Raw genomic sequence first — 22,112 nt, 5'->3', positions numbered from 1 at the left:
TTTTCTTGAGGTTTTTGGCCTGGCGGGACCGGTAGTCCTGTTTTCGATTTTTCTTTCGCTTAGGTTATCTTTTGCCTTTAGTCCGGTACCAGTAGGGGCTTCGACGGCCCTGTATAGGGTTGGCCCCCTGCTGTACCGTTTTATTCTGTTTGATCGGCCTGCCAGGTCCAACTTTCTGTTGTTACTTTGGGTTTCTTTTTTTTCTTTTTTTGGGGCACGGGATTTGAGGGCCGTTAACTATTTTTCTCTTCGCAGAACATCTGAAGAAGCCGAACCAAGAACAACTAAAACGGAGAGAATTTATTAATAAAATATCTTTTTTTGAACCCTCATTTTTGTCTCGTGTCCTCAAATATGTTGTGTCCTTGGTGGGCGTAACATATTTTTGGGGGCTTGTCAAAACAAAGTTTGCCTTTAGTGCCCTCCGATATGTTGTGTCCTTGGTGGACGTAACATATTTTTGGGGGCTTGTTTAAACAAAGTGTGCCTTTTAGAGACAGGTCGTGTCCTACGGTTGGTTCTTGTTTGTTGGCGGTTGTGCTGGGTTTGTATGTATTTTTGCGCAGCTGACGCGCGTTGCGCTGATTAGTTAGAGCATTCGGTTCTGGTGGTGCTGTAGCTTTGTTAGTGCAGAGGTGTTCCTGATTTGGTGTGGCCTGATTCCAGGGGTAGACATGGAGTTTGACCTGGATGAGTTTGTTCGAGGGCCCACATTGGACACTTTGCATAAATGCACAAAGGATCTGTTGCTGGTAATGAACGTGCGCCCGCTCTGCATAAATCTATCGGTTGTTTCCAGTGAACGAGATGACGCAGGTGTCGGGGCAGCTGCAGATGCACGGGAAGCCGAGCATTTTGAGGTTATTGTGGATTGGACGATTTGACTCTGGGGTTTTTGTGGCTTTGTGTGTGTGCTTGACAGTTTGTGTGGCTAGAGTCCAGGGGTGGACATGGAGTCTGACCTGGATGAGTTTGCTCGAGGAGCCACATTAGATGTCTTTAGTGAGTGCACGAAGGATATTTTTCCTGCTGCAGTTTTAGCACAGAGTCTTGATGAATCGCCGAATAAAACCTCACTTGCAGCTGATCCGTGTCGTTTAGAGGAACTTCAGGTCAATTTTGGACAGCTGTCTTTGATAGAGGGAAGAGCTGTTTTTTGAAATACGCAGACTGAAGTTGGTGAATTGGATGTATTTGCTGCGCTTGGTGGCATTGAGAGCGCATTGGATCATGTCTTGGATGTGAGAGCTATGTGACGCGTTTTTATTGTAGGAAGAGGGGACAACGTAGTGGCTGACGCACTTTCCTGACTCTAGTCCCGCTTTCCTTTTAGCGTGTTTTTATTGTAAGAGGAGCAGACAATGTCATGGCCGACGCACTCTCATGACTCTAGTTCCGCTTTCCTTTTTTTTTTTCTCTGAATGGGTTGAGCTTTGCTTCGGACCCCATTCAGAGTCTTTGGGTGGGGGTGTTATGTGCCCCAGGCACATTATGATTTTTGTCCATTTCTTTTCTTCGTTTGCTTATAAACTTTAGTTGAAGGATCCTTTTGTTAATATATTTTAGGATTCTTTTAGTAAATCAATTATGTTAATTTGTGGTGCTGTCGTCCGCCTATAAATAGGCTGGCCTTCAGCACGTTAGCGCGTTCCTTTCGCGTTCCTTTCCAACCTCGTTTGGACGCCACTTCCCACCTGCTTCATTTGCTCCATCGTGCGCGGTGCGCACTTGTCTTGTCGCTGCGGCCTGCAGCGGACGTTCCAGCCTGCCATGTGGTATTTTTGTTACCTTTTTCTTACTTTTTTCTTGAGGTTTTTGGCCTGGCGGGACCGGTAGTCCTGTTTTCGATTTTTCTTTCGCTTAGGTTATCTTTTGCCTTTAGTCCGGTACCAGTAGGGGCTTCGACGGCCCTGTATAGGGTTGGCCCCCTGCTGTACCGTTTTATTCTGTTTGATCGGCCTGCCAGGTCCAACTTTCTGTTGTTACTTTGGGTTTCTTTTTTTTCTTTTTTTGGGGCACGGGATTTGAGGGCCGTTAACTATTTTTCTCTTCGCAGAACATCTGAAGAAGCCGAACCAAGAACAACTAAAACGGAGAGAATTTATTAATAAAATATCTTTTTTTGAACCCTCATTTTTGTCTCGTGTCCTCAAATATGTTGTGTCCTTGGTGGGCGTAACATATTTTTGGGGGCTTGTCAAAACAAAGTTTGCCTTTAGTGCCCTCCGATATGTTGTGTCCTTGGTGGACGTAACATATTTTTGGGGGCTTGTTTAAACAAAGTGTGCCTTTTAGAGACAGGTCGTGTCCTACGGTTGGTTCTTGTTTGTTGGCGGTTGTGCTGGGTTTGTATGTATTTTTGCGCAGCTGACGCGCGTTGCGCTGATTAGTTAGAGCATTCGGTTCTGGTGGTGCTGTAGCTTTGTTAGTGCAGAGGTGTTCCTGATTTGGTGTGGCCTGATTCCAGGGGTAGACATGGAGTTTGACCTGGATGAGTTTGTTCGAGGGCCCACATTGGACACTTTGCATAAATGCACAAAGGATCTGTTGCTGGTAATGAACGTGCGCCCGCTCTGCATAAATCTATCGGTTGTTTCCAGTGAACGAGATGACGCAGGTGTCGGGGCAGCTGCAGATGCACGGGAAGCCGAGCATTTTGAGGTTATTGTGGATTGGACGATTTGACTCTGGGGTTTTTGTGGCTTTGTGTGTGTGCTTGACAGTTTGTGTGGCTAGAGTCCAGGGGTGGACATGGAGTCTGACCTGGATGAGTTTGCTCGAGGAGCCACATTAGATGTCTTTAGTGAGTGCACGAAGGATATTTTTCCTGCTGCAGTTTTAGCACAGAGTCTTGATGAATCGCCGAATAAAACCTCACTTGCAGCTGATCCGTGTCGTTTAGAGGAACTTCAGGTCAATTTTGGACAGCTGTCTTTGATAGAGGGAAGAGCTGTTTTTTGAAATACGCAGACTGAAGTTGGTGAATTGGATGTATTTGCTGCGCTTGGTGGCATTGAGAGCGCATTGGATCATGTCTTGGATGTGAGAGCTATGTGACGCGTTTTTATTGTAGGAAGAGGGGACAACGTAGTGGCTGACGCACTTTCCTGACTCTAGTCCCGCTTTCCTTTTAGCGTGTTTTTATTGTAAGAGGAGCAGACAATGTCATGGCCGACGCACTCTCATGACTCTAGTTCCGCTTTCCTTTTTTTTTTTCTCTGAATGGGTTGAGCTTTGCTTCGGACCCCATTCAGAGTCTTTGGGTGGGGGTGTTATGTGCCCCAGGCACATTATGATTTTTGTCCATTTCTTTTCTTCGTTTGCTTATAAACTTTAGTTGAAGGATCCTTTTGTTAATATATTTTAGGATTCTTTTAGTAAATCAATTATGTTAATTTGTGGTGCTGTCGTCCGCCTATAAATAGGCTGGCCTTCAGCACGTTAGCGCGTTCCTTTCGCGTTCCTTTCCAACCTCGTTTGGACGCCACTTCCCACCTGCTTCATTTGCTCCATCGTGCGCGGTGCGCACTTGTCTTGTCGCTGCGGCCTGCAGCGGACGTTCCAGCCTGCCATGTGGTATTTTTGTTACCTTTTTCTTACTTTTTTCTTGAGGTTTTTGGCCTGGCGGGACCGGTAGTCCTGTTTTCGATTTTTCTTTCGCTTAGGTTATCTTTTGCCTTTAGTCCGGTACCAGTAGGGGCTTCGACGGCCCTGTATAGGGTTGGCCCCCTGCTGTACCGTTTTATTCTGTTTGATCGGCCTGCCAGGTCCAACTTTCTGTTGTTACTTTGGGTTTCTTTTTTTTCTTTTTTTGGGGCACGGGATTTGAGGGCCGTTAACTATTTTTCTCTTCGCAGAACATCTGAAGAAGCCGAACCAAGAACAACTAAAACGGAGAGAATTTATTAATAAAATATCTTTTTTTGAACCCTCATTTTTGTCTCGTGTCCTCAAATATGTTGTGTCCTTGGTGGGCGTAACAGTGCTGTACATGCTCATACTTTTCATGTTCATACTTTTCAGTTGGCCAACATTTCTATAAATCCTTTGTTTTTATTGGTCTTCAGTAATATTCTAATTTTCTGATATGATGAATTTGAGATTTTCATTTGTTGTCATTTGTAATCCTCAAAATTAAACAAAATAAACATCTGAAATATATGAGTTTGTATGTAATGTATGAATATAATATACAAGTTTCACTTTTTAAATGGAATTACTGAAATCAATCTACTTTTTCATGATATTCTAATTTTATGACCAGCACCTGTATAAATAAACACATATGCATCCATGTAAAACAGTAAACAAGCCAGATGTAGCTCCTGACCCGAGATGTCGTCGAGCATCAGTTTGAAGCAATAATCAGAGAAATAAGTTATTTTTCTGTAACATTATTCAGCCTTCTGGACATGCTGACAGGTCTGCTGGTTCACGGTTCATGAGCAAGGCACTTTCATTTATCTGGGATCTTTGTTTTTTGGAATATTGTTTTCAAAATCAATATTTTATTTTACTTAATTACCATTTAGTAAATAGTTATTTTTTCCCTTTTCAGTTTTGGGTTATTTTAACTACTAGTGTGAAATCATCTGTTTCTTTGAAGGGAGGGTGTGAAAACTTTGGAGCACAGCTGTGCATCATTCCCTGTAGTCCTGCAAAGTGAAAATAAAAAGCCACTGCATTGCAGGAAGGGCCAGAGAGCCGTCAGTCCTACCGGCCTGCAGCGCTGCACTCTGAACAGCCCGTCCTGTCGCAGCCTGTAGTACAGGTAGTAAAACTGGAGGCCGAAGGAAGGCGGAGCCAGGTCAAAGGTCACGTGAAGGTTGGATCCAAGCTGAGACACATTCAGGGTCTTTGGCTTCCAGACTGGAGAGACAGAAGCAGAACCAAATGCATATATTGTGGACGTGTATCACACATATGAAATTAAAACAGTAACATGCATGAATATAAAAAACAAACCTTATTTTGTTTACACAGGATTAAAGGTGTACTGTCACTTATGTTTCCACCATAAATAAATACTATTGAGCCCGAATATATGGTACAGCAAAATTCATTAGATTTCAATGCATTTGAAGAGAAAACATCTTTCAAATGTTTTTTTTTAAACCAAAAATCTCCAAGTTTCAGACGCTGAAACAGTTGTAATTACCACATATGGCCAACAGAGGGAGCTACTTACTAGTTTTATTTGCTTTTTATTTACTGCAGTAACTTTGACAAAAATGTACTTTTAGGAATAGGTTTACTGCACCACAGGTTTTACTTTAGTCATGACGTATCAGTACTCCTTCTGGAACTGTTAACTATTCTGCCCACTGTGAGAAACTGGAATAAAAAAAGGAAAGGTACATCTTAAACTAATTCAGCAGATTCAGAAAGTTTGTTTTATTAAAATATGTATTACATTCTGTAGGAAATGGTTTCAGATGTTTTATGCTAAAATGAATTTGGAAAGGTCTTTCTTCTGCTTAATTTTTTTATTTGTGTTAATTGTTTTTACCTTTAAAAAAGCGATTTGCACGTTTATATTATGCTTTGTAACTGAGTAATGCTCTCTCTGCTTTTTCTCATAGTAGCTTCATCTGCTCTGTTCCTGTTTGGCTGTGACTCCATCCTGGAGAGAAATATCAGCTGTGCTGCTGCCATCAACACCTTTGTTTATAGATGTTGGAGCTTGGCCTGTTTTCCAGTGTAGCCTGTTTCTCTGACTGTGACTAACTGGATGTGTTCTCTTCATCCTCTGACATGGGAGCTGGCTCGGAGCTCGTCTGCCTGGCTGTGTGTTTCCTGGACGGGGCCGCCTGTGGAGCTGGTTGACAGTTGCCTTTTGTATCTATGCTTCTTTTTCTATGTCCGCTTCTGTCTTCTTGAACCCCAGTGGGCCTCAGCAGATGGCCGCTCACACTGAGCCTGGTTCTGCTGGAGGTTTCTTCCTGTTCAAAGGGAGTTTTTCCTCCCCACTGTCGCTACAAGCATGCTTAGTGTGAGGGATTGCTGAAGAGGCAATGAGTCGATGCAATCAGCTGGTTTTCCTTAGATAGAAAACTTTCAATCAATCTGACTGGATGATCATGTAAACTGTAAAGTGTCTTGAGATGACGTGTTGTGAATTGGAGCTATAGAAATAAACTGAATAGAATTGAACTGAACAGCCCTCTTTTAAATAACTTTTTACTCTACCCACCTTTGAAGGGCAGTAAGAGCAAGAGGAAAGTTACACTGAAAAAAATTAAATCTAAGTCAGTCAATTTTTCTTGAAATAAAAGTATTTACGCTTGATTTTAGAAGTAAATAAAATAATTTGGCAATGGCATACAATGATTTACATAAATAAAAGGAAAGAAATCTTATTTCAGATCCATAATATCTAATTATCTTGTTTTAAGGGTGGAAACAATAATACTGTCAGATTGTCATTATTTACCTGCTTAAATGAACTTTTATTATAAAAAAGTTTGTCTTATTTTTAGATATTTTTTTGCACCAATGCCAATTTAATCCTCACTGCTGAAGTCTTCCAGGGATCATTGCACTATGCTGGAGAGACCAGATGCTGAGAGAGTGCCTCAGGTTGGGTTAGCTCTGCCCATCTGCACACATCAGTCACTTCTAAATCTCTTTTAAAGACTCATTTAAACTGCGTAGCTTTGGTTCCAGCTGGAACCACTTTTATTTACGCCTGGCTTTGTTTTTTTAACAGGTTATGCGTGCTGTGAAGTTCATTGTTTTATTTTAAGCATCTTTTGGTTCATGTATGCCATTTATCTCTTCAGAGCTCACAGAACAAATCCTCAAGGACCGAAAATTTTTCTATTGCTTTTTTAACAAAGATATATAATTAATACTGCGATGGACTGGCAACCTGTCCAGGGTGTACCCCGCCTCTCGCCCATTGACTGCTGGAGATAGGCACCAGCACCCCTCGCGACCCCAATTGGGACAAGCGTGTAAGATAATGGATGGATGGATGGATATATAACTAATATAGAGGAGAAAACTGGTCTATTAATTAGGTCAATAAGCCTGAGTTATGCATTTGGTGCAGGTTAACGGTCGCATTAAGAGAGAAGCATAAAATAATGTGGAAGTACAGTTCTCAGCCTCAGTGCAAAGACACTAAAGATTTCACTCAGCCATCTGCTGCAGCTTTACTGGGCAAACAGCGCGGCTTCATTAAACAAGCGGTCGTCGACACAATGCTGCAGGGATTTCTGCAACATTTTATTGCAGGTATAATCTGCTTCGAACAGACATAAAAACAACTTAAACCCTCCAGAGAAAATCCCAACGTTTCATCCTGAAAACCCCCAAACTTCAAGCACAGCTTCTTTTTATTGTATTTCCAATCAGGTATTTATTAGAACTTTTAACCCAAATCAAAAGAGGTCCTTTTGCAGACATACGGAGCCAAATTGGGGCCATAAAATTTGTTTCACATTTTTTTATTTAAACTGAAGAAAAAAAATTAACTGGAAAATGATTTGAAAAGTGGAAAAAAATTAAAACAGAAAAGAAATGAATTTATAAAACTGCAAAATATTTTTAAAATGGAAAAAAACAAGAAAAAGGATAAAAGGAAAAAAAATATGGAAACTTAAAGGAACAGATTTTAAAATTAAAAGAAGAATTAGAAACTTATTTTGTGAGCCAAAAATAAAAAAGGAGCTTATTTAAAAAAAAAAAAAGTCAGCTGTGGCCCAGTGGGCATAGAGCTTGGAATCCACAGGTTCTGAGTTTGAGCCCTACAGACTGCCACTGTGGGTCCCTGAGCAAGACCCTTAACCCTCCACTGCTCCCCAAGGGGACCAGAGTTCATTTTTGTTGTTCTGTATTTTACAGAGTCTAAAGACAATAAAAGCTAGTAAAAAATAAAAACAGCGACAGCAGGTACTATAAGCCCCGCCCCCCTAGAGGGGCCAGCAGTTTCACGACAAGAAAGAAATAAATATGATAAAAAAAATATGCGAAATTAAATTTTAAACATTTGTTTTCAATTTTAAAAGTTTTGAACTTACAGTTTTCCAGCTTAAAAATATATTTTTAACAAACTTTATGGCCCAGTTTCATTTTCCCTCCCCTTCTGTTCTGTCATTTCCCAGCAGAGCAGAACTTTGTATTTATGCTTTTTATTGAAAATACAAGGCTGTGTAATTATCATGTGATAATTAGGCATCGTTCTTTTAAGAGCTAGTTTTATTGCTGGGCTTTTTAGGAGCAGACTTGCTCTTCCTTTTGGTAACATGAGCTCAGGATGAGGCTGAGGACGAGCACAACCAGGAACTTACATGGTTTGCAGACCAGGTTGTCAGATCCAAGGAGGAATTCACAGGCTGTGGGAAGAAAAACAGGTAAAAATGAAAAATCTGCTTTCTTCTCTGACAAAAAGAGACGCTGTTTGTTTTAAATCATCCAGCTTACAGTTGGTTCGCAGAAAAGATGGATGGAAGACGCTTTCGTTCATCAGAGATGGGAAAGGAACGACACGAACCATGTAGTCGGTGTCAAAGGTCAAACCGGTGAACGGCTGACTGCTCAGCTTCTGTACGAGGAGCAAAACATAGATCAATAAATCTAAGAATCAGGGATCTCTTAAGATCTTAACATGATATGCTCTGGTATTTTTTGTTTTTGTCTAAATTTTTCTGGAATCATAGCTTCGCATCGCATTAAAAGCAAAAGATGCGACTTGGATGGCGGAGACGGAAGCGTTCGTCCTACCGTGCTCCTGTAGGAGTAGTTGAGCTGCCGCGGTTCTTTGAGGACGAGGTGCTGACACCGTTTCCCGTCGGGATTCTTGTCTTCCAGATAAACTCTGAAGCCTTTAATGTGTTCGATTCCTGCAGAGATGGAATAGAAACTTCACTCATCGTCGTCTACATTCAATCAAACCTTTTATTCAGATTAAACTGCGCTCCTCGTTATAGTCCAATGAATTTACATTCAGTTCATGAAGCCAGGTGGAGGAAAGCTGCCACTAACTATAAAGCAATCCTCCTAAGCAAGCACGTGGCGAAAGTGGTAAGAAACCCTCTCCAATAAACGGGAGCAAGGCTAAAGCTGAAGCTGTCTGAGGAGGAGCAGCCATCGGCAGAAACTAGAATTAAACATAAGAGAAAAAGGGGAAGCGGAAGATTTTTCATTGGAACAGTCTTTCAGAACCCCCCCTCTTTAACTGTTTCCTACTCTAAACTCTCAGATATTCACCTCTAATCACTTCTTCCTGTTTGCTTCTTTTTTATTTTCTCATCTCCTTTGAAATAAAATGATCCTAACAGTTCAAATACATCCAAATAGATTAAGATTTGGCCAAACTTTCTCAGCTGGAACAGCTCTTTCATCGAGAACCTAAACTTAAAAGTATCATTTGGAAATAATGTCTTCTGCAGACCTTTATCCTCAGATGAGAGGAAGAATGACCCGTTCGGCCACAAAGACAAGAGGAACGTTTGGATAAGCCAAGGTGAGGCTTCAGAACCGAAGAACCTGTCAGGCACGGCAGTGGTTGCATTATTCTAAGGCTGATTGGAAATCAAAGCAAAAAAAAATAAAAAATCAGCTTAAAGTTATTAATTTGTTCATCGTTTGATTTTAATTTAAAGCTTTTGAAATAAATCAGCTCCAGACTCGGTGAGACCAACAGACTTGAGGTATTTAGTGAAACTTTGCTGCAGCGGTTGAAAATCTGCCGACCCAAATCAGTGCGAAGCTCCAAAGTTCATCCTTTCTTCCTGATCTTCTAAAACCACTCAGAGTAAAGAGTTTAGGAAATGATGATGGACATAATTTGACCTGTCCCTTTGCTTCCTGTCTGGGTCCTCACCCCTCCCGTCTTCTTCCCTTTACCCGCCTCCTCCCAGCTTAATCTCCTCCTCCTCTTTGAAAACATCTGCCTTGTAATAACACCTTCACATCCAACAGACATTTTTTTCCCATTAGCTCTGCAGGAGAGACGCACAGAAAAGTGGAGGGACGGGTTTTTCTTTCCTCGGGCAGATTCCTGAACATGTTGCTCCGTCTCTCTGCGACTGAACGATAATATGCATCTTAGCTGCACCTAAGAGTCCTTCTGCTTCTCTTGTTTTAAAGGTCGACACTAAAACAAGAGCAGGAAATGTCAAACTGAAAAAGAGAAAATTGGACCAAGTGGTTTATTTCTAAACCCTGGCAGTAGCATACGGAGGCCAAACGGCTCAAACGTGAAGAAGAATGACCAGGAGGAACATGAGCTCTCTGATTCATTTTGTTCCTAGAGAAGTCAGCTTTTATTATATCTTCAACTTAAGGTCATTTTATTCATCTAAATGTTTTATCTTGATTAATTCTACCCTAAAAACTGATCTAAAAACATCCTAATAATCCTGTATTTGGCCTGGATGTTACACATTTGAAATAAGATTAAGGAGTATTAAACGACAAATGATCTTATTGGTTTAAAATAAGGAAAACACACTCAAATTTCATGTTTGCAGACCTCATTTTCCTCACTGTTGATGCACCCAAACTGTTATACCTTGTTTGGATCAGTAGGAGTTTCTGTGAAGTATTCATTTCACAAATATCTAAGGCAGGGGTCTTTAACGTTTTCCAGGCCAAGGACCCCAAACTGATGGCGAGGTGGAGCAGGGACCCTCTAATTATATACAGGTGCTGGTCATAAAATTAGAATATCATGAAAAAGTAGATTGATTTCAGTAATTCCATTTAAAAAGTGAAACTTGTATATTATATTCATACATTACATACAAACTCATATATTTCAGATGTTTATTTTGTTTAATTTTGATGATTACAAATGACAACAAATGAAAATCTCAAATTCATCATATCAGAAAATTAGAATATTGTGAAAAGGTTCAAAATTGATGGCCCCTGGTGCCACACTCTAATCAGCTAATTAACTCAAACCACCTGCAAAAGCCTTTAAATGGTCTTTCAGTCTAGTTCTATAGGCTACACAATCATGGGGAAGACTGCTGACTTGACAGTTGTCCAAAAGACGACCATCGACACCTTGCACAAGGAGGGCAAGACACAAAAGGTCATCGCTAAAGAGGCTGGCTGTTCACAGAGCTCAGTGTCCAAGCACATTAATAGAGAGGCGAAGGGAAGGAAAAGATGTGGTCGAAAAAAGTGTACAAGCAAGAGAGATAACCGCACCCTGGAGAGGATTGTGAAACAAAACCCCTTCAAAAATGTGGGGGAGATTCACAAAGAGTGGACTGCAGCTGGAGTGAGTGCTTCAAGAACCACCACACACAGACGTATGAAAGACATGGGTTTCTGCTGTCGCATTCCTTGTGTCAAGCCACTCTTGAACCACAGACAGCGTCAGAAGCGTCTAAAGAGAAACAGGACTGGACTGCTGGTGAGTGGTCCAAAGTCATGTTCTCTGATGAAAGTAAATTTTGCATTTCCTTTGGAAATCAAGGTCCCAGAGTCTGGAGGAAAAGAAGAGAGGCACTTCATCCACGTTGCTTGAAGTCCAGTGTAAAGTTTCCACAGTCAGTGATGGTTTGGGGTGCCATGTCATCTGCTGGTGTTGGTCCATTGTGTTTTCTGAGGTCCAGGGTCAACGCAGCCACATACCAGGAAGTTTTAGAGCACTTCATGCTTCCTGCAGCTGACCAACTTTTTGGAGATGCAGATTTCATTTTCCAACAGGACTTGGCACCTGCACACAGTGCCAAAGCTACCAGTACCTGGTTGAAGGACCATGGTATCCCTGTTCTTAATTGGCCAGCAAACTCTCCTGACCTTAACCCCATAGAAAATCTATGGGGTATTGTGAAGAAGAAGATGCAATACACCAGACCCAACAATTCAGAAGAGCTAAAAGCCACTATTAGAGCAACCTGGGCTATCATAACACCTGAGCAGTGCCACAGACTGATCGACTCCATGCCACGCCGCATTGCTGCAGTAATACAGGCCAAAGGAGGCCCAACTAAATACTGAGTGCTGTACATGCTCATACTTTTCATGTTCATACTTTTCAGTTGGCCAACATTTCTATAAATCCTTTGTTTTTATTGGTCTTCAGTAATATTCTAATTTTCTGATATGATGAATTTGAGATTTTCATTTGTTGTCATTTGTAATCATCAAAATTAAACAAAATAAACATCTGAAATATATGAGTTTGTATGTAATGTATGAATATAATATACAAGTTTCACTTTTTAAATGGAATTACTGAAATCAATCTACTTTTTCATGATATTCTAATTTTATGACCAGCACCTGTATATTGTATGAAATAGTGTTCTATCAAACTGGTCCTATAGTCACTCTATTACAGATGGAGTAATGTAACTAAAGTAATCCCTCCCTGGGATTATTAAAGTATTTCTGATTCCTGGTTGATGGGACAGGTGTTGTGAATGAAACGGTGCCCAGCTTGAAAAAGCTCCTGTGTGTTGCTGAATGTGTGCATTGATGACTGAAAGACATCTTCTGCCTCCATTTATCAGGTTACTACAGTTGAATTCATGTTCATGTGGATTTAAAGACATTTCAATTAGTGGAAAAAGTGCAGGGGAAAAAAAAAAAAAAAAAAAGTCTAATCAACCAAAACTTTTGTGACCCCCATGCAGTACCTCTATGGACCCCTAGGGGTCGTGGACCCCCTGTTGAAGACCTCCAATATAAAGTACAATATAAAAACTAAGCACTAAAATTAAGTGCCAATGTCTGAAAGTATATTTGCTCTTAGGCTGAGCAGGTAAATAAGATGATCTGCCAATAAAATAAATGTGTACTTATAATTAGGTACTACGCACTTGAAATAAGATAATAGTAATTTTATTTTTTCTTCCAAGAATAAAATCATCTACTTCCAATGGCGTATTGTCATAACTTCTTAAATAAGTGGAAAACATAAATATTTCAAGATAAAATAGCTGACATTTATGTCAACTTTAGCAGCATTAAAGGAGCCTGCTTGCTCCAATAAAAGTCAGCTGTGGGCCTGAGACTACCTCACTTAGAGAGGAGGATTAACTTTAACCCCCCTTTCAGTCCTCTCACTAAACAGATGGAGACTGAAAAGATGGCGCCTGAATTTCTCCTCGAAGTGTTTTGCATAAGAAGCTAGCTAAAAACAACATTATAGGGATGTTTTCCACATAAGCTTTAACATGAGAACGATAACTTGTGACAATACAACGATCAGGATTAGCTTTAGCAAGAAACTTCACTAGAAAAATATTAACTTTTACTGTAAATACAACTTAGTGGGAATATTGTAACCCGTCACGTTTGTACCGATTTAAATAATATATTGTCTCAAGTTTGCCCTGCAATGCATTGTGGGTAAATGAAATAAGCTAGGTCCTGTAGCACTAGCCCTGTCCAGATAAAGAGCAGTTGCGTTCAACTTTTCCAGTTTGAACTGGAGCATGTTGAAATTTAAGAGAATGTAGAAATAAGACGTAATGAAGATGAGGAGGACCAAATGGAGGAAGAGTGGAGAGCTGTCTGAAAAAGCTAATGCTAGGAGATGCTAACCTAGATGCTACAAAGAGCTCCAGTTTCTAACTGAGGCTGTTAGCGGTTAGCATCAGAATCAAAACATTTTCTCTGATATATTAAAATGATGAGTTACAATGACTGAAAGATGTTTCTCTGTCACTTTAAACAGTCCTTATCTTCTGATTTGATTTCATGTTAGATTCAGCTAACGGTGTTAGCTGTAGCTGATATAGTAGATCAGAAGTTGGTTTATTCCAACAGATATCTCAAGTATAACGACTCGTGAAAACTTTCAAGGAGCGACAAAGTGACGCATTGTCTGAATTTACACCAGTCAGATGATAAAAGCAGCTCTGCTAATGTTAGCCTTCCTGTGTTTAATCTGCAGGTTCCAGTTAGACCTAACCACGACATCTACCCAGCATGCATTGCACAGGGGAAAAAATGGCGAACTCCATGAGTGAAAAAATAAAACAGAGGATATATTATTACTGAAATAATTATGATTTTTTTTATTATCAAAACAAACAAAACAAAAAAAAGCATCACAAACGGCACTTTTTTTTTTACGTTGAAAGGAAAATTACAACATATTTAGGCTAACATATTCAGCTAATCATGGATCCCTTTAAAGTTGTAGGGAAGCTGCTCTTCCCAGAGTGGTGCCCGACTTTACACGAGTGAATAAAGTGAATGTGATTGGTCGATTATCAAGAGGGCGGGACTGTTGTGGCGGAAGGTTCACAAGCCAGTGTGGTTGTGGCCGGTTTGTCGGAAGCATCTTGCTAACCAGTTAGCAACTTAGTGCTAGTAGGTTCCCAATGGGAAATTCCATTGGGACCAAGTAGCACTAAATTGGTGACTTAGAAACGACACTGTCAAGGAACGCTATGGACAGAGGAAACATGCTAGAGGAGGAGAGTTTAGTGTCGGAGGTCGTGGATGAGTCTCCTCCGTCATCCATTTTTTATTTAGAGGAGGAAAGCGGGGACGAAGATGTTGTGGAAGAGGACGCCAGGGCGGCAGAAGCTTGGTTTGGTGTAGAAGGCTTCCAGCCGTACATGTTTGAGCAGGTAGAATTAAGAAAAAATGGCAAGAAAATAATTTTGCCAATTTATAAGCAGAGAAAGAAACAAGTCCAACTTGGCCATTTTGTTCATCACCACCGAGACGCACACAGTTCACCTGATTCAACCAGCAAGACAAAAAAAAACAGAAAAACAAACAGAAACCTCTGTTAAATCTGCACCGCTTTTGTGTTTTGTTTTTTTTGTTTTTTTGGGGGGGGGAGGAAGCCTTTTCTAGCATGGCTGTGGTTCACATCTAAGTGGGATATTTTCTGAGAGATTTCTGCCTGGAACCAGAAAACAACAGGCAGCTTGTCACACAGAGAAAAGAGAGCGGGGTTCTGCTAACCGTGCACACAGACACACATTCCTTCACGGTCAAATCGTGGTATTGTTGTGTGAGATGTGATCCTTTTTCTCCGCGGCTCCAGGTCTGATCAAAGAGACACTCACATCTCAGTAACCTTAGCATCCTGAGGCCTTTAGGTTCTCATTTTTCCACTCTCAACTTTCCCCATTTCATCTTTGCACTGCATATTATGGACAGTAAAACAAAACAAAACAAAAAGGTGTATTCTCTTTTGATTTGTGCAGGTAGGCAAGTCAATTTGCCAAAGGAATAAGATGAGAACTTTTCCATTATCTTACTTCAAAAGCATAAAATCCAATTATCTTCTTTACTTGATAAATATACTTGTGCCATTAGTAGATTATAGTATTTACAGCACAAATTAGGAGCAAATACACATATTTTAATTTATTTTTTTGTCAGTGCAAACTCGTATAGTCTAAGAACAGGCCGACACTGGGACAGACTGTACCTAGTGGACTTGGAGACCAGTGGACGACCACGGCAGCCTGGTCATCACAGGCCAGGTGGCTGAAGGAGATGTCTGAGACCTCATGGATTGCATGCTTCCCCAGCGGATAGCTTAACGAGCAGTCTGCAAAGAAAAGACACAAGGGACACCTTAGCAGAGGCATATATGGAAAAAACCATTAAGAATCTACAAGACATAATAAGCAAATAAGCCTCCACTGGTTTGGTCACGGTTGACATCAAGTTATTGTTAGGGTTCCATATCTGTAACGGCAGGGCCGACCCAAGGTATAAGCAACCCAAACGCCTGCTTATTTGACATGGATATATATATAAAATCATCTTATTTTAGAGATGAAAATGACTCATTCCAAAAGGCAAATAATCTTTAAATAAAAGGCAAAAAAAAACCAACATATTTTAAGAAATCTTTTCTCATTTATAGGTCTGTTTCTTCCTTCCACTGAGATTTTTATCCCGGAGCCAGAAAGCCAAAAGCAGCAGCGAGCAGGAATCACAGCTGGAGTCGCTTCAAAACCAAAACTTTCAGACAACTAAGCAGGTAAAGGAACTGAAGGTTTACAGTTAATGGGCTTTATTTTTAATATTTGAATACAGCAAAGCAATTGGGGACAGTGTTAAGAAATAATAATAATTTTATTTATAATGCACCATATATCTCACTAGAGAGGCCTTATAAGATAAGAAAATATGCAAATACAAATTTGAAAAACAAAAAATAACTTTTTTTAATTATCATCAATATTTTTTATGATTTTTGGAAACTAACTTTTAATAACTCATAAGTTTTAAAGGGGAAAAGTTGTGGAGAGTAGAGCTGAGCTTCGAGGATCTTCCTCTGTGGAAATAATGATCCCAGCTGGAAAAAACCTGAACGAAAAATAGTTTTTCTTTTCATATTTTCTAACTTTTTATACCCCTTTCCCACTGGCCGAAAATACAGTTTAAACCCGGGAACAATGTGCTTTTGGTGGCATTGGGAACGACCCTTGTTGAAATCTCCTCAGCTTTTAACGTCGTGCTGTGGGAACACCAGATCCGGGTCGACCCGCTAATTTCTGGGATACCATTTAATGCATCGTACGGACGTCAACACACTGCGCCAGTGGTTTCTGATCAACAAGCAGAATCAACTCTGTTTCCATTGGATAAACATGGAGCAGCTCTGGTCAGAGGGATTCAGACAGATAACAGAGAAACGATAAAGCACACTGACTACGCCCTGGCTTCCTTCCATGGTGCTCTCCATTGTTTACTTCCCTGATTTCTGTTGCATTGGTGACATCATCAACGCTAACCCAGAGTGAGGGTGTCACCAGACACGCAGCTGCCAGCGTGGGGTTAGACCCAGATTTCTTTGCTAGTGGGAAGAGGGTCAAATGCTGATTTTTAGCGAGTCGACTCATGTTTGACTGAAGGTAATGCTGCTGGTAAAGCATATATGCTGTCAGAATCTGAGCTTTCCTTTTCACGCTACTCTCTGTTTGTCCGTCTTCCTTTTATAGCCATATGCTTGTCTCACCTTAACTTTTGGAATATATGAAATGAAAGTTCATGTCTGACTAGTTCTCTTTAGCTGGAGAGAAACAACTGAGATTTCCTTCTTTATTCAATGTTATAAAAGAGCATGTAAGAAAATATCTGGTTTTACATTAATAGGTCAAGGGGAAACGTCTTTGAAATCCCCCCCAATGTTTTATGAAAACTGTAATGATACCACATCTTTTGTCGCAGGTTTAAGGTGGTATTATGTAAACAGCATCTAAGATTCAAGCCTCTGGGTGGGAGCTTCCCTGGAGAACAGGTATCTGACATCGGAGGCGGTAAACATCAATGGTTGATGTTTAAAGAGAAACATTACCCAACTTTAAGCAGAGTCTGTCCAGGAGATGGCGCTTCTCTTTAGATCTTAATGTCCACAAATCAGGACAGAAAGAATATTCTTATAAAGGAATTGTAGGGGACCAGCCAAGGACCCATCAAGGAAAATGGGGAATTTTGTAGTGGGAATATATGCCAGCGGTTTTCAATAAGTAATGCCCCTGACCGACATCTGGTCGTTTGATCTAGCTGAAATTTTGCACGTGTAATTATTTATATCTCTATTGATTAAGTGATGAATTACAGCTCTGAACTAATTGTGCTTTCTGGTTTACAGGTTTTTGAACTGAGTAAAGTCAGAATTTTTGTATTTGAAAGGACGCACACCAGGGGAGACTTCTGATGAAATGAAAGCAACTTATGTCATCCCAGAAAAAAAAAAAAAAAACAATCCGCTGGACTTTGTTTCCAAGTTTGAAGACGTTTCTCTTCCATCCAGGAAGCTTTTTCAGTTAAAAATGTCAGAAATAAAGTTGAGTTCCAGGTTTTATACAGCAGCCCAATAAAGCCTTGTTTTTGTTTAGAAAACATGCAAATTGACCAGCATAAAGTAAGTTATGGTGACGATACCCCATCACATGACCTTGTAAAACATTTTGCAAGGTCACATGATGGGGCATCATCACCAGAAGTTATTGTCTGACCTGTCTACTATGCTCCAACCACACTTTCATTGCTTTATCAGCTCCACCAAGGAGGTTATGGTCTCAGAGTTGGTTTGTCCGTTCCTTTTCAAAATAACTAAAAAAAAAAAAAGTTATGCACAGATTTTGCTGGAATTTCTAGAGAAGTTGGGCTGTTATTAGAATTTGGCCATGATCCAGATCCTGTGTGAGTTTTAGCTTTAAGTCTCAGTATGTGGCATCATTTGCTGCTTGGCGGAGGTCGGTGCTCGCCGAGTGCTTTTCTAGTTCTGTCATTTGTTGCCAAAACACCACTTCAATTCAAAGGTTTCCTCAGTTTTATTCAATTAAAGACGAAGGGGCAGAGAAAGATGCGAAGCAGCCAGGCTTGAAGCCATGAGAAAAGCCAGGCTACAGATGCAGGAAAAAAGGGGGCGTGGCCTCAGACACGACTCACTGCTCCCCTTTCCTCCATCTATTGATGGCGATGAGGACGGAGTGGAGGAGCATAAAGAGGAAGATGACACGAGTCACTGCTCCTCTTCCTCTCGCCGTCTTCCTCCTCAGAACCAGGTCATGTTCAGGACTGCAGGAAGAAGGTCACAGCTGGCTGCTCTACGTCTTTCCCTCTTCGTCTTCCATAGAGCGCAAGGGGAAGGGAGCGGATTTAGTCACTATTCTTCTACCTCATTCAATCTTTGTCCTCTGATTTATTTCATAAGACACAGAAGGAGAGGCAGAATCCAGTGAAGGATGAAGATAGCCCCCCCCCTTTCTTTTGTTTCTCCTTCAAGTTGGAATTCAACTTCCAAGGCGGGAAGAGGATGCAGACAGAGACAAGAGCTGATTCCATTGCTTAAAAAGTAAAGAAAAGCATCAAGAAAGAGCTTATTTTCATCTTTGGAGCACAGGAAGTAATATTACGTTTAAACCACATTTACTTAAAAGAAAGAAGCATCCCCTGTGGTTAAGAGTTTATCGAAGATGCCGACAGTTAGGGAGGAAGGTAACTTCAAGTTGGATCCTTCTTTGACTTTCTGATAGATCTGTGGTTCTGCCAGCAGATGGCGCCACGTTTGTCATGTCAGAGTCCTGCACTGGTCTGGTTTTTCAAAACTTTATCCGCTCGCACCCATAGAATCCAGGACCAAGACCTGCAATTATTCCCATTTAAACCCTGCTGGGACCGCAGCGACGCGTTAATAATAAAGCGCAACCCGACCCATGATCACAAAGTGAACACCTGTGTTTGTAGGTGTTGGAGCTTGGCCTGTTTTTCAGTGTAGTCCTGTTTCTCTGACTGTGACTAACTGGATGTGCTCTCTTCATCCTCTGACATGGGAGCTGGCTTGGAGCTCGTCTGCCTGGCTGTGTGTTTCCTGGACGGGGCCGCCTGTGGAGCTGGTTGACAGTTGCCTTTTGTATCTATGCTTCTTTTTCTATGTCTGCTTCTGTCTCCTTGAACCCCAGTGGGCCTCAGCAGATGGCCGCTCACACTGAGCCTGGTTCTGCTGGAGGTTTCTTCCTGTTCAAAGGGAGTTTTTCCTCTCCACTGTCGTTACAAGCATGCTTAGTGTGAGGGATTGCTGAAGAGTCAATGAGTCGATGCAATCAGCTGGTTTTCCTTAGATAGAAAACGTTGAATCAATCTGACTGGATGATCTGGTGAACTGAACTTCTGTATCGAGTGCATCGAGTGTCGATTGCTTTGGCCTGAGTTCACCAGAAGGCTAACTGAGGAGGCAAATTTTTACCCGATATTATTTCAGTGTAAGGAATTTAATGTGTAAAAAAATTCAGTGTTTAAAATTCGGTGACTGTTTTTCTTCCATACTTGTGAGGCTTTCAACTGACAAATGTTTTTTTCTTCCAAATTTGACACCATTTATATCCAAATAAAAAATTATCACCAACACATAGAAATAATCAAACACAAACTATTACAGTCCTTGTTCTGAAGCTCAGGATTGTTAAATATTGATGGTAAAGAAAAGAACCAGAACATTTGCTGGGCCTAAACTCTTTTTTATCTTATCTTCAGCTAGTGATAAAAATCCTGGAATAAATAATATGTAATGAATAAAGAAATGTACAAGTTTTTATTATTTAAGGCTTAGATTGGCCATTTGGAAAATCTTGGTCAAGGCTGAAAAGAAATCTGATTAAATCTTAAGACTTTTTAAGCCGCAGTAGAAACCCCGTTTGACTTCATTCACATCTCGTCTCCGGTCATCGACAACCGACTGGAGGTCAAAGGTCTCCTCGCTTCATATTCTCTGTGACTTTCACTGGAAGCAGCAAAGGAAGCTCGACTCTCCTCCTTCATCCTCCGTCCGGCTGGAGGAGAGGAACCACTGAGGTGTGTCGTCCATGCGAGGCAGGAGGGGATTGTCATGCTGACAAACTCCGGTGCCTTAAAGTGTTTGAGGTTTTCAGCTTCTTTTCCTCAGAGGCGACAGAATCAGCACCTCAAAGTCACATGACCTCCTGACCTCTGAGCGATCCCGCAGAAAAGTTTAGAATAAATGAAAATTAATATCTTCTATTGAAAACATCTAGAAGAGCGTAGATTAGACCAAGATGATGCAACCAGGACAAGGATACAAAGAAAAAAATCAACAAATTACAACAAGAGGGTGGACATCGATAGTGTTTAGCCTTCAAACTAGCTAATAGAAATAAAATAAAAATATAATTTAACATCCCTGCTGCTTCTCCTTCAAACTTAGAAATCAAGAAATGTGTGTATATTAAAATAGATCCTGCAACCCTGACATCTTTAGAGGAGCGTAAAACAAAAAAAGTATTAAATAAATTATTATGTACAGGTATCTGCTTTACTAAAAACTACATAAGTAACCCCCCCCCCCCCCCACACACACACACACACAGAGTAATGTACAAAGAGGGATTTTAAAGCCCTTCCTCGCTCATGGTCACGGACAAAAGCAGGAGGCATGGATTGGCCACGGCTCAGGAACTTGACTTTAAGGAACAAAAGAGGAAGGAGGCAAAGGATGGGGGGGTTGGGGTAGAGGGGGCAGCAGGGAGGGGTGGGGGTGGGGTGGGGTGGGGGGGGGCTTAACACTGGCCTAGGCTTGGGAAAAACACCATTTAACAAGAACAAAAAATAAAAACATAAAATCATAAAACCTGAGTTGGTTTTTACTCTAAGGTACATCATGTGTACCTTAGTTTATGTGCACTGTAGGCTGCACTGAAATCAAAGATGGCAGTCGGTTACCGATGATGTATCATCTTTAAAGATGATCCATATTCCACCAGAAGAAAAAGGCTTTATTTTCTCACTCCCACATATGAGAGAGCTGAATTACATCAGTTTGTTCTCTCAGCTCTAGGGAGTTCTGGCTGTGAGAATCTGCACACTGATCTGTTATATAATGCATGGTTGAGGATCAGCTGGCAGAATACGTTGAGGAAAAAACACATTTCTCGGTTCTTGTGCATTATGTTTTAGACTAGAAATAAATATAACATCACATCATCACTCTAAAGCCAGGCGTACACTGCGATTATTTTCAATCGTTGCATGCAGCTACAGCTCACACTGTACGATGTAACCTCAGGGTTTAAAAGTTCACAGCTCACCATGTTTGTTCTCACGCTGTGCGACCCGACGCTCTGATGCGATCCACCTGCTCTGCTCACACTGTATGTCTAAAAACTAGGTTGAAATAATAATAGTTTTGTATCGATGCATCGATCCAACAGCCGATGATCCGACGCAACGTCTGCAAGAGTATTGATTCATTAATTCATGTTTTTTTACTTCCTCCGGTCTATTTTGATCCATTTGCTCCTGGACGTAATTCTGACTCCCATGCTGCGGGGGCGCTAAACCTATTATTTTTCAGTGAATGAAGTTTCCATAGGCCTAGGTGGAGAACACATTTGCTACTTCTGTTATTTGCTGTTGTTTCTCAAATAAAATGCATAATGATATTAAAGCTTTAATTTATTTATTTCAAACATTCTCTAGCCTGTAAGGTAAAAGAAAAAAAAAGTCACCAATTAATCTAAACGAATTGTGGTTTACTCCTGAGTATTGAAAATATTCGAATCGTTGAGTCAGGAAATTGATACTGAATCGAATCGCCATGATGGATGTGATTTACACCCCTAAACCAGGTGGGACTCAGCTCCGCAGTGAGATGGCGCTACTCAGACTCGTCTATCTGGAAGCCAAACCAGTAGAAACTC

The 22,112-nt window shown here is 40.9% G+C and overlaps 1 protein-coding gene across 2 annotated transcripts in view; it reads right to left on the bottom strand.

Annotated features, from left to right (window-relative positions):
- Positions 1 to 22,112, bottom strand: part of il17rd (interleukin 17 receptor D) — a 55,113-nt gene that overhangs the window by 15,875 nt on the left and 17,126 nt on the right. For both annotated transcript variants that reach the window (XM_038279695.1, XM_038279696.1), the window contains exons 3-7: positions 15,368 to 15,490; positions 8,728 to 8,846; positions 8,428 to 8,548; positions 8,295 to 8,339; positions 4,718 to 4,869 (exon numbers count right to left, since the gene is read on the bottom strand). In XM_038279695.1, coding sequence (XP_038135623.1) covers positions 4,718 to 4,869; positions 8,295 to 8,339; positions 8,428 to 8,548; positions 8,728 to 8,846; positions 15,368 to 15,490 — 560 coding nt within the window. The remainder of the gene's footprint in view (positions 1 to 4,717; positions 4,870 to 8,294; positions 8,340 to 8,427; positions 8,549 to 8,727; positions 8,847 to 15,367; positions 15,491 to 22,112) is intronic.

The sequence above is a fragment of the Cyprinodon tularosa genome, unplaced genomic scaffold (genome assembly GCF_016077235.1).
Source record: "Cyprinodon tularosa strain WSP-4 unplaced genomic scaffold, ASM1607723v1 ctg152, whole genome shotgun sequence".
Taxonomy (NCBI): Eukaryota; Metazoa; Chordata; class Actinopteri; order Cyprinodontiformes; family Cyprinodontidae; genus Cyprinodon; species Cyprinodon tularosa.
The sequence above is the reverse complement of the archived record's forward strand: the minus strand, read 5'-3'. Positions and strand labels throughout refer to the sequence as shown.